This window comes from Nerophis ophidion, linkage group LG01 (assembly GCF_033978795.1).
Source record: "Nerophis ophidion isolate RoL-2023_Sa linkage group LG01, RoL_Noph_v1.0, whole genome shotgun sequence".
Taxonomy (NCBI): Eukaryota; Metazoa; Chordata; class Actinopteri; order Syngnathiformes; family Syngnathidae; genus Nerophis; species Nerophis ophidion.
The window spans coordinates 78,352,003-78,364,643 of NC_084611.1; the positions used below are offsets into that span (position 1 = coordinate 78,352,003).

Below are 12,641 nucleotides of genomic sequence, written 5' to 3' on the forward strand. Positions count from 1 at the left end.
AGCCCCAAAGCATGATGCTTCTACCCCCATGCTTCACAGTAGGTGTGGTGTTCTTGAGATGCAACTCAGTATTCTTCTTCCTCCAAACACGACGAGTTGAGTTTATACCAAAATGGATACATGGATGATACAGCAAAGGATAAGGAGAATGTCATGTGGTCAGATGAAACCAAAATATAACTTTTTGGTATAAACTCACCTGTCGTGTTAGGAGAATGAAGAATACTGAGTTGCAACCCAAGAACACCACACCTACTGTGAAGCATGGGGGTGGCAACATCATACTTTGGGGCTGTTTTTCTGCTAAGGGGACAGGACGATTGATCTGTGTTAAGGAAAGAATGAATGGGGCCATGTATCGTAAGATTTTGAGCCAAAACCTCCTATCAGTGAGAGCTTTGAATGGTTGACCACCATTATTTACAAATAAATTCTTTAAAATTCCTACAATGTGAATTACTGGATTTTTCTTTCACATTCTGTCTCTCACAGTTGAAGTGTACCTATGACGAAAATTACAGACCTCTGTTATCATTTTAAGTGGGAGAACTTGCACAATCGGTGGCTGGCTAAATACTTTTTTGCCCCACTGTATATGCAGGTCACATTTACACTAGATTATTAAGGTCTTAAGGGTGCCAGAAATTACGTCGTAAGTTTGAGAGGACAAACTGAGGCCCAATACATTTCTCCACCCAAACCCAAAAATAAAAGAAGTAAATAGTATGTTGAGGATCTTAAGTGTTGTCATCAACACGTTTAAATGACAACATTGAGGTGTGTCGTGTACGCAAACATTCCCATTGCATCATATTGGAATACAATTTAAAACCATTTGACCTCACGTCCGTGAAAACTTCTCCACCATCTGACTTTAGCTTCTTTCTCTGCTCTCTGCCTATAAATATGAATGAGGACAAAATGGCTACTAATAATATATTGATTGGAGGGTCTGGCTGGTGGGTTGTGGGTGGCAGGGCCAGCTAAAAAACACAATGAATAAAATATATAGCAGGGAAAATATAGCCTATATGAGTTCCAACCTACCTGACACATACGCCAAATGTGTCAAGCATGGGGCTAATACAATTACTGTCACTTGTCCGTGTGTGTGTTGGGCTTTTCCACTGTAAGAATTCAAATTTAGTCTTCCATCCATTGGTGTCAAACTTTCCCAGACTGGCGTAAACGTATTTTTCACCCCCCTGCTTGCCACTTGTCACTCTTCTTCCCAGCCGCCATTGGTCTCCCGTCACCCTGAGGAGGCTATTTCATTACAGGAGCGGGTTATTGAAGAGCAACGTCAACCTGCTCGCTGTGCGTGCGTGACAAACACAGCATTGTACTATTTTACTCATTTATTATTATCATTTTTTCAGTTTTTTTTTTGCCGTATCCACTTCCTACACGTTTAATCATCTTTGCATAATCCACTTTAAAGCAGCTGTCATGAACAATGCTGGATGTCACTGTGTTTAATCTGCTACCACTGCTGAATGTACTTACAATGTATTATTATTCATTGAACTACAATAGTACCCCAGCATACGTGTTTAAATGGTTCTGTGACGCAACCTCTACCTTGAAAAAATAAAATGAAATCAATTGATGAAACTGTGCTTGTACACCAACCTAAAACATCACCATTTTAACATATAACATACCTTTTAAGGTGAAAATCTAACTTTTAGATAAGAAATATTGTATAAAAGCAATACAGTATAATGCAGTAGTTTAATGAAGTAATGTAATAATAAAGTACATCATTTACCTACGATAATGGCATAAATAATAATCACGGGTAGTTTGATTGACATCAAAATCACGATTAATAACACTATTATTCACTCATTCGAAAACATGAGTACCATATTTATTTTACCACCAAAACTCAACTTTGAATTTCAAATTAGTAACAAATAAACATAAAAAAAGAAAAGAAAAAAAAGAAAGAAAAGAAAAAATATATATATATATATATAAAAATAATATGTATACATTTAAATAGCAATACAAAAATATTTAAATGTTTTTCAATTCCATTTTTTACCTTTTACATTTATTTTGCCACCCTAAGACTGTGTTTTTTGTGTCATAAATATAATTTTATAAAATGTTTGCTACAAAACCAAAACCAGTGAAACTGGCACGTTGCGTAAATTGTAAATAAAAACAATATACAATGATTTGCAAATTCTTTTAAACCTATATTCAATTGGATGGACTGCAAAAGACGAGATATTTAATGTTCGAATTGAGAGACTAATTTTAAATTAGTTTTAACTTGCACTTACAGATGTAGCGAGGAACTGTAGTTACTGAAAGTGGTTTTCTGAAGTGTTCCTGAGACCATGTGGTGATATCATTTACACACTGACGTCGCTTTTTGATAGAATCGAATAGAATAGAAAGTACTTTATTGATCCCTGGGGGAAATTCAGCACAATGCATGCAGTACCGCCTGAGGGACCGAAGGTACGTAATATCATCGCTTATGTGCAGTGATTTCTTCAGATTCTCTGAACCTTTTGGTATTACGGACTGTTGATGGTGCAACAGTTCGTTGGGAAATGTTGTTCTTAAACTGTTCGACAAATTGCTCAGGCATGTGTTCACAACGTGGTGACCCTCGCTCCATCCTTGTTTGGGAACGACTGAGCATTTCATGGAAGCTGCTTTAATACCTAATCATGGCACCCACCTGTTCCCAATTAGCCTGTTCACCTGTGGGATGCTCTAATTAAGTGTTTGATGAGCATTCCTCACCTTTCTCAGTCTCTTTTGCCACTAGGGCAAGCTTTTTTTGAAACATGTTGCAGGCATCAAATTCCAAATGAGCTAATACTTGCAAACCACAACAAAGTTTACCAGTTGGAACATTAACTATCTTGTCTTTGCAGTCTATTCAATTGAATATAGGTTAAAAAGGATTTGCAAATCATTGTGTTCTGTTTTTATTCACGATTTAACAACGTGCCAACTTCACTGTTTTTGGGGTTTGTAATTTAAACGCAAGAATCCTCACAGGTGCAATTCATCTTTGTTCAATTTACACCAGTATTTCAAGTTAAGTTAAAGTCAAAGCATAATCATTTTGTAATCAATAAGGGCTTGAAGTACATTATTTCCGTGACATTCTGCGTTTAACAGCAGATTCTGTTCTATTTTGTCCGCGGTTAATTATTATTTTTTTTTAACTATAACATTGGTGTGGCAAAGTTGGTAGAGTGGCTGTGCCAGCAATTCGAGGGTTACTGGTTCAATCCCCACCTTCTACCATCCTAGTCACGTCCGTTGTGTCCTTGGGCAAGACACTTCACCCTTGCTCCTGATGGGTCCTGGTGAGCGCTTTGCATGGCAGCTCCCGCTGTCAGTGTGTGAACGTGTGTGTGAATGGGTGAATGTGGAAATACTGTCAAAGCGCTTTGGGCTCCTTAAAAAGGGCTAGAAAAGCGCTATACAAGTACAACCCATTTACCATTTAATGATTGCGAGAAGCCAACATCATGATTAAAATGTATTAATTAAAATTATCCAGCCCTATTCTACGGTATCTCCTTTAAGCTGCTCCTACGTCAAGCACACCATCAGCAGTCTGCCCTTCTATGACCATTCCATGACGTGTTTCTTCCCTAGAGGACGTTTTTCCTTGCCTCTTTCGCCAAGTGGGTTGGGACCTGATTCTCGGACATCTGCAAAGTACCTTGAGATAATTTCTGTGTTGAATTGGCACCATATGTATCAGATTGACTTGACATGACCTCCAGTGGTCCACAGATGGTAGTTTGTGCAGTACTACTTTTACATACATGGTTCTCCTTAAAGCAAACCCAGGTTCCACCCTACCACCTGCCGCTACAACAAGTAATGCACTCTAATCCGTAGAAAACCAAACAATTTGGAGCCACTTTAATTGACAGCTTTTCACTACCTCACTTACCAGCTTAGATTGACCCTGGGAAAGTTTTTTGGGCCGAAGCCCAATTTTGGGGAAGGGTTATTTGAAAGAGAGCGATGCAGACATGCAGCGTACCTGTGGCCAGGCAGGGAATGTCCACATTCCTATCGAGCGCCGCAAGGATCTTACTGGGAGGCTGAGCGGACAAAGAAGGCGGCTCTGGGGAGAAAACACATGCAAAATGCACGATAAGATCTTCAGGTCAAAATAACACGTCTTATAATGGAGGTTGGGCACTTCCTGCTGAGAGCGACATATTTGAACTACAAAAAAAATGATGCAACTGCACAACAAAAAAATAAAAATCACTTAAATCTGGCAACATAGTGGATGACAAGTAAAAGGAAAACACTTCTAAGCTCCATCTAACAATAAAGCACGGTAAATGGTAACTTTAAGATGCAACACGCTAATCAGTGGTAAGACAACAAATACAATGAAGTCTGGTTTTTACAAGAACATTTGTTTGAGAAAAAAATATGAGAAAAAAATCATAATATGACAGCAAAATCATAATGTCATGATCATAATATATATGAACCTTGGGTTCTGAACCCCATATTGTGCAAAGTTTTCGATTTACGAACCACAGACCTTAAGTAAAAAAATAAAAAAAAATATTGGCCACTAGATGAGACCGAACCAATCAGCATGAACTGTTCAGTATCGTGGTCACTGATTGGCTCAGAACTACTATATTAGATTAAACAAGTTTAAATAGGTGTTATTTGTTGTCTAGAACAGTCCTGCGCAAATTAAGGCCCAGGAGTCGCATGTGGCCTGTTAAGCTTTTCAATCTGCCTCGCCAGACAATCCCAAATAATTTTTTTAGATCAACATTGAAACCGTAGCTGTCATTATGATGTGCAGTGATGTTTTCAAATTAACATAAATCTTGAATGATGCAAAGTATTTCGATGGCTTAAATCAGCGCTTTTGCATGATGCGCTAGTTACTATGGTAATAATCTAAGTCACAGCAGCTCAGACGAGGCACCAAGCAGTGTGGGTGGGGGAGTGTTTCCAGAGCGCAAGCCTGAAATGCGGGTGTCAGGGACAGACGCAGAAGAACATTTTTAAAACAAAGTTCTAAAGCTTAGTGGTACATCAGATAGTAGGTGGTTTTTACCCTTCGCGTTCATATTTTGCTTTGCTTGTTGCATTTTTTTTGCGTTTCGCATGATTGTAAAATATGTGGATGGAGAGGGGGTGTGACATTCATATGTTGTCAATAGTCAGTGTTTTATCCTTCACAGTTAATATTGTAAATCCCACATTATATATTTTCATGTACATTCTGGGTGTCTCATTCAGTAAAAAAAAATAACTACATTATGTTTTTTTAAGGCGAAGTGAAGTGAATTATATTTATATAGCGCTTTTCTCTAATGACTCTAAGCACTTTTACATGATGAAACCCAATATCTAAGTGTTGGTGGCACTGGGAGCAGGTGGGTAAAGTGTCTTTCCCAAAGACACAACGGAAGTGACTGGGATGGTGGAAGCGGGGATTGAACCTGGAACTCGCAAGTTGCTGGCACGGCCACTCTACCAACCGAGCTACACCGCCCCACAAAAAAATGTGTACAAACGTTTCATACGTCCATTGTGTGCCGAGCAGGTCGGCCATTTTGTGCCCGGCAGCACATCCGTTCATTTTATTGTGAATCAGCTCAGCATCGCTGCTTTTAGCTACTGTGCTAACTTGTGTGCTATTTAAGTGTTTTCTTTAGACTTTTTTATCTATTGTTTTTCGCTTGCTAGCCCAATTTGATAAAAAAAAGAGGAATGGACAAGCGATATGCGTTTTTTTGTTTGAAATTTTTAGTGTTTTCACAGCGTTTTAGACACAGACTTGCCAACCCCTATTTACCCAGGAAACTCCCGAATTTCAGTACCCCTTCCGAAAATCTCCCGGGGCAACCATTCTCCCGAATTTCTCCCGCTTTCCACCCGGACAACGATATCGGGGGCGACTGCCTTTAGCGTCCGCTTCAGCCTGTCGTCATGTTCGCTCAATACAAACAGCGTGCCGGCCCAGTCACATACGTATTTTGGTGTCCTTAAGGTTTAAATTGAATGTCAAAGTTGACCAACTTCTCGGTTTATGACCACAACCTTTTACTATTCAAGAAGCATGATTTTATAATCTAGAACAGGGGGAGGGAACCTATGGCTCTAGAGCCAGATGTGGTTCTTTTGATGACTTCATCTGGCTCTCAGATAAATCTTAGCTGACATTGCTTAACACCAAAGTGCGGCCCGCGGGTCATTTTTTTAACGGCCCCATGGCACATTTTAGGAATACAATTAAAAATAAAAAAAAAAACATAAAAAGTGGTGTAAAAGAGCAAACACTAAGCTGCCATGCAGACTGTTTCTTTCTTTAAAAAATAATAATGAATCAAAATCAATGTCATTTTGAATTATTGACCTATTCAAGGTTTCAATTACATCAAATTAAATATTCCACTTTGAGATATTTTTGGGGGAAAATGTTGCATATTTTGTGTTTTACCATATAAAAAACTGAGCTGTTTTTTTTTAAAGAAGGGCCTAAAACAAACAAACAAAACGTAAACAACAATAAAACTTAAAATTGACGGATATATCTGAAGTTGATCTTGAGATTATTGTGCTAAAAGTAAACGGTAAATAAAATGTATAATTTATTTTTTAACATTTTAATAAGTGGAACACTTTTGGATCCCCAATTATTTTAGTGTGATTTGTTTTTGAGTGTCATTGCTCAAAAAATAATAATGAATCAAAATCCAAAATTAAGGCTCCAATTATTATATAATCTCAAATATTCCACCTAAAAAAGTTATTGGGTGAAAATATTGCATATTTTGTGTTTTTTCAATTTTTTTTCTAATGTTGATCTAGAGATTTGAAACGTGCATAATAATACAAATTATAATACTGAATAATGACACATTTTTAATATTTTTTTTGACCAGAACCCTTTGGGCTCCCCGGGATCATAACTGAGTGGAGGGCTAAATGTATATTTTTTATACATATATTGTATTGGTTTTTGAAATAAAAATTATGAAAATGGCCCCCGCTTGCTCTGATTTTTCAGTGTGCGGCCCTCAGTGGAAAAAGTTTAGACACCCCTGGCTTAACACGATAATTATGAATAATACCGCTAGTAATCACAGTGCTAAAAATACCGTTCAGTTGGTAGAGTGGCCGTCCCAGCAACTTGAGGGTTGCAGGTTCAATTCCCGCTTCTGCCAACCTAGTCACTGCCGTTGTGTCCTTGGGCAAGACACTTTACCCACCTGCTTCCAGTGCCACCCACACTGGTTTGATTGTAACTTAGATATTGGGTTTCACTATGTAAAGTGCTTTGAGTCACCAGAGAAAAAGCGCTATATAAATATAATTCACTTCACAATTCACTTCACCATTGAAAATATAAAACATTCTCCTGCATTTTATCCATCCATCCGTTTTCTACCAGACTTCTTCAAAAAGTCGCATTAATGGAAAGAAGTATTGATTTATTAATGGTTAACTTCAGAATAAGAATGTTATTAAAAAGAATAGGAGATTTATTATACTCCAAACATGTTGGTCTTACTTAAAAATGCACACATTTAGCTGTATTCAGTGTTAAAAAATATTAAATGGCTCTCACGGAAATACATTTTAAAATATTTGGCTTTCATGGCTCTCTCAGGCAAAAAGGTTCCCGACCCCTGATCTAGAATAACTGTTTTAAAGGCGGCGCAGCAGCTCATCGGCTCAATATGTCAACAGCTGCATGAGCTAGTCGGCTCGCTGTGATCACGCCGCTGCTAAAAGTAGTTCCTCGGCATTAGTGCTTAGAATAACAGTTAGAGATGCTACCTCAGTAGAAGCATTTAAGTCCCACCTTGAACTCATTTGTATACACTAGCCTTTACATAGACCCCCTTTTAGACCAGTTGATCTGCCGTCTCTTTTCTGCTCTGCCCCTCTCTCCTGCGTGAAGATGTTATTAGGTGAACATAGATGACGCGCTACTGTAGCTGTTCATCAAAGTCGGTCCCCGCCTGTGCATCAGTTGGGGATGTCACTGCGCTGCTGACTTGTCTCCACTCAAGATGATCCCCTGCTGGCCCCACTATGGACTGGACTCTCACACTATTAGCTAAATCAGGGGTGTCAAACTCAAATACAGAGTGGACCAACATTTAAAACCGAACCAAACCGCGGGCCGAGGTTGAACAAATTAACCCTTTAATAGGGACCCAAACAAGTTTTGCGTTGAATATTGAAAAAGCAAGGCTTATATAACTTTATAGTGACATGCAAAATCGAGTTTAAAATAATAATAATAATTAAAAAATATCAATGGCATATCAAATAAAATTAAAATTAAAATTGAATGCCTCTTTTCGGCGGTGGGGTTGAGGTGGACGGGGTTTGGTGATAGCGGGGGGTGTACATTGTAGCGTCCCGGAAGAGTTAGTGCTGCAAGGCGTTCTGGGTATTTGTTCTGTTGTGTTACGGTGCGGATGTTCTCCCGAAATGTGTCATTCTTGTTTGGTGTGGGTTCACAGTGTGGCGCATATTTGTAACAGTGTTAAAGTTATTTATACGGCCACCCTCAGTGTGACCTGTATGGCTGTTGACCAAGTATGCTTGCATTCACTTGTGTGTGTGTGTAAGCCGCATATATTATGTGACTGGGCCGGCACGCTGTTTCTATGGAGGAAAAGCGGACGTGAAGACAGGTTGTAGAGAATGCCAAAGGCAGTGCCTTTAATGCCCACCCCAAATACTGTTGTCCGGGATGAAATTCGGGAGGGGCACTGAACTTCGGGAGTCTCTCAGGAAATTCGAGAGGGTTGGCAAGTAAGAGTCTTAGCGGTGGATGCGGTGTTACAGCAGCGGGCCAGCTCTAATGTTAATTTGATATTGCTTCAAGGGCCAAGTGAAATTACACGGCGGGCCAAATTTGGCCCGGGGCCAGAGTTTGATACCCATTAGCTAGATCCACTCGACAACCATTGCACCGGTTGTCCCGGTCCCCTCCAAGGTTTGTCATTGTATCCCATCGGGTTGAGTTTTTTCTTGTCCTGATGTGGGAGGATGTCATTGTGGCTTGTGCACTTGTGATTAAGGGCTATACAAATAAACTTTGATGACGATGATGATGAAGGTCACGACATGTGCCTCGCAATACGAAGGTCCTGAGTTCAATCCCGGGCTCGGGATCTTTCTGTGTTGAGTTTGCATGTTTTCCCCTTGACTGCGTGGGTTCTCTCCTGGTACTTCGGCTTCCTCCCACCTCTAACATAAATGCAACTAGGGATAGGTTGATTGGCAACACTAAATTGGCCCTATTGTGTGAATGTGCGTGTGAATTTTGTCCGTCTATCTGTGTTTGCCCTTTGATGAGGTGGCGACTTGTCCAGGGCGTACCCCGCCTTCCGCCTGAGTGCAGCTGAGATAGTCTCCAGCAACCCCCGCGATCCCGAAAGGGACAAGCGGTAGAACATGGATGGATGGATGGATGGACATGGACTCAATAGATGACGCCCATTAGTAGTACTACAAATTAAAATGCATACAAATAAGAAAATCATGTCTGTGTCTTACATAAGGATTGTAAATAATGGGCAAAATTCACTCCAAAAAGTGCAATTCCCCTTTCACAGTATTACCTAATTCCTATTTGGCAGGTCTTGTGAGAATTTCCACTCGTTTTCACTCAAATTCCAACTTTCCCTCCCAGTACAAGTTTTTTCTTGAAACTTATACTTTAAACTGTCTTTTTTCTTGTAAGATTACAACTTGGTTCTTACAACTTTTACAGCACATTTTTCTTTTCAAGGTTCCAATGACAATTTCATTGGAATTTACTTATGAGATGAAGACTGTCTCCTTGTGGGGAAACTGAGCTGCAAAGCACAAAAGAGGAAAAAAGTGCGCGTGTGAAGGAGCTACAGTGCATTCCCTCGTCGGTGCTACATTTATTCTATTTCGCTACGCCGGCTTTTTAAGCACAGAAGGCACATCCACATATCTTTAGCGAGAACAGTGGGAGTACAGCTTGACTTTTGACAAGCGATAAATAACCGCCTGGTGGTGTGACACTGATAACACAGACGCATTAATCTCCTTCGCTCAGGTAAGCGCAAGGAGCAAGACGCACGCACATGCACGCAAAAAGCAAAAAAAAAAAAAAAGAACACATTCGGGGTTGTTTTGGTGGTTTGGCTTTTGAGAAGCTTTGCGCCTCTGTTAGTGGGCAAAAAGCAGCAGGAGAACAACAACAGAGCGGTTGTTGTTTGCAGCGGGAACACAACACGGTCGTCATACATATTCCGATAAGTGGGCAGAGAAGTAATGCGCTTGAATAATGAAGACCTTAGAGGCAAGCACGCAGACACATACTCCATTCTGTTTAGGAATTCCTCTCATTCTAGCCAGGTCTCACGAGTCCATTGTGGAACTTCCATGAATACCTGCACACTTGCAGTCCCTGTCGCTTTGCCTAATGTTGGAACCCAAGCAGGGGAGACGAAACGGGCAAACGGAGGCCGGCAAATATAATTACTTGACGGCGTGGCCGCGGACAATTGTTGCTCCGCTTTTAAATCCCAGTGGGATACAGTGGTGTGTATAACAACAGCAAAGATTGCGAGGGGAAAGATGGCAGCTCATGAAGAACTGAGGCGGAACACTTGCTAGCAAACCTGCTTGTATCGCATCATAATAATCCCCTCAATCCCCCACAAAAACGGATTAACTCGCTTGAATATAAAGACAATGTCGTGGATATTATGGATGCATATGCAAAAGTGCAATATATTTATCTGTACAGTAATCTATTTATTCATATCTGCACCTAAATGCTCTTTTATCCTGCACTACAATGAGCTAATGCAACAAAATGTCGTTCTTATCTGTACTGTAAAATCCAAATTTGAATGACAATAAAAGGAAGTCTAAGTCTTGTCAACCGCGCTATGTCTGTTTACACGGCAATTGCATGCACTTTCCAGATGGATGGGATGGGTTAGAAAGAAATTGCCGCGTCCACCGCTGCTTTGCCATGACTCGCTTTATTGCCATACCATACCATACCAACTTTATTTATAAAGACCTTTAAAAACAACAACAGGTGAAGAACAAAGGGCTGCACACAACAAAGAAATACAGGTAAAGGACAGACTAAAAATAACATTTTAAAACAGGGGTAAAATACACTTGCGATAAGTTGGCGACTTGTCCAGGGTGTACACCGCCTTCCGCCCGATTGTAGCTGTAATAGGCACCAGCTCCCCCCGCGACCCAAAAGGGAATAAGTGGTAGAAAATGGATGGATGGGTAAAATACGCATTGAAAACGCAAATAGAAATTATTTTAAGAAACATTTGTTAGATAAAAAGCAGTTCAAAATGTAAAAACAGTTTAAACAGTTTAAAGTCTCATGCCAGGTTAAAAGCCAGTGAGTACAAATGGGTTTTAAGAAGGGTCTTAAAAGTAGCCAAAGAAGGGGCCTGTCTCACATGGAGAGGGAAATCGTTCCAGAGTTTGGGATTCGCACCAGAGAAGCCTCTGTCCCTTCTAAGCTTGCGCTCTGATTTGGGTACCCCCAGGATCAGCTATTAGGGAAAACGTTTCCTTTGATATTCTATATGCTAAATTAACTGTTCACTGAAGTACAAATATGTCCAAAATGACCATATTTTATGATACGTGCCCTTTTTACCTAGACAACGGCTACAAGGACCATAATAAAATTGGGGGCTTGTCCGGGATCATTTGAATCTTCTAAAAGAAATCATGAAATGAAACCAAAGTTAATTATAAAGTGCTTTTTGCACTGATGTCTCAAAGCACTTTACAATGAGAACCTTGTAGTTTGGGGATGGTAAGCTTAATTTATCCCAGTGTGGGATAAATGCCAAGGACCAAACGACAGTGACGAGGACTTGGGTAGCTGAGATCGAAGCAGGAACACACAAGTTTCTGGATGGATGAAACACATGTTGACTAAATTTATCTGTGATCTTGTCTTTCCGTTCACAACCCAAAGCTAAGGATCATAGGTGAGGATAGAAACGTAGATCGATTGGTAAATTGAGAGCTTTGCCTTTCGAAAGACTGATGCAGAACAGATTGTTTTAATTTAGGGACACCAATCTGTACTCTTCAGTTGACCTAACATGGTTCGTGTTGTTCAGATCATGGCACTCGGAACATGGGGGACATGTCCCCCTTAGATTCATAGGGATACCAATCCGCAACCCCCTTATTTTCCTAAATATGATGACAAACATCACCGGTAAAACAGATGATTAATGTCCAGTTGATGGGTTTGTCTTGGAAGACGTTTCGCCGCTCATCCGAGTAGGCTACATCAGTTCATGCTCATAGACTTAGATTGGTCAGATCTAGTCCAACGAGGACTATATTGGCCAGATCTAGTCCAACAACGACTAGATCTGACCAATATAAGTCTATGAGCATGAACTGATGAAGCCTACTCGGATGAGCGGAGAAACGTCTTCCAAGACAAACCAAAGTGTCCAGTTGCGATTGACCAAATGCCCTGAGATGACAATGACCTGGATGAATGAGAACATTCATAGACGTGTGGAGGGAGATGGGGCCAGCGCTGTCTGCAGGAGCAAAGGTCGCCGCCTCTGTCCATGGTGCTAGGGACAGAGCACCAA

General features: G+C 40.3%; 1 protein-coding gene across 1 annotated transcript in view; it reads right to left on the reverse strand.

Annotated features, from left to right (window-relative positions):
- Positions 1-12,641, reverse strand: part of LOC133560173 (protein sidekick-1-like) — an 849,418-nt gene that overhangs the window by 252,046 nt on the left and 584,731 nt on the right. Inside the window, exon 8 of the mRNA XM_061912393.1 lies at positions 4,034-4,117. Coding sequence (XP_061768377.1) covers positions 4,034-4,117 — 84 coding nt within the window. The remainder of the gene's footprint in view (positions 1-4,033; positions 4,118-12,641) is intronic.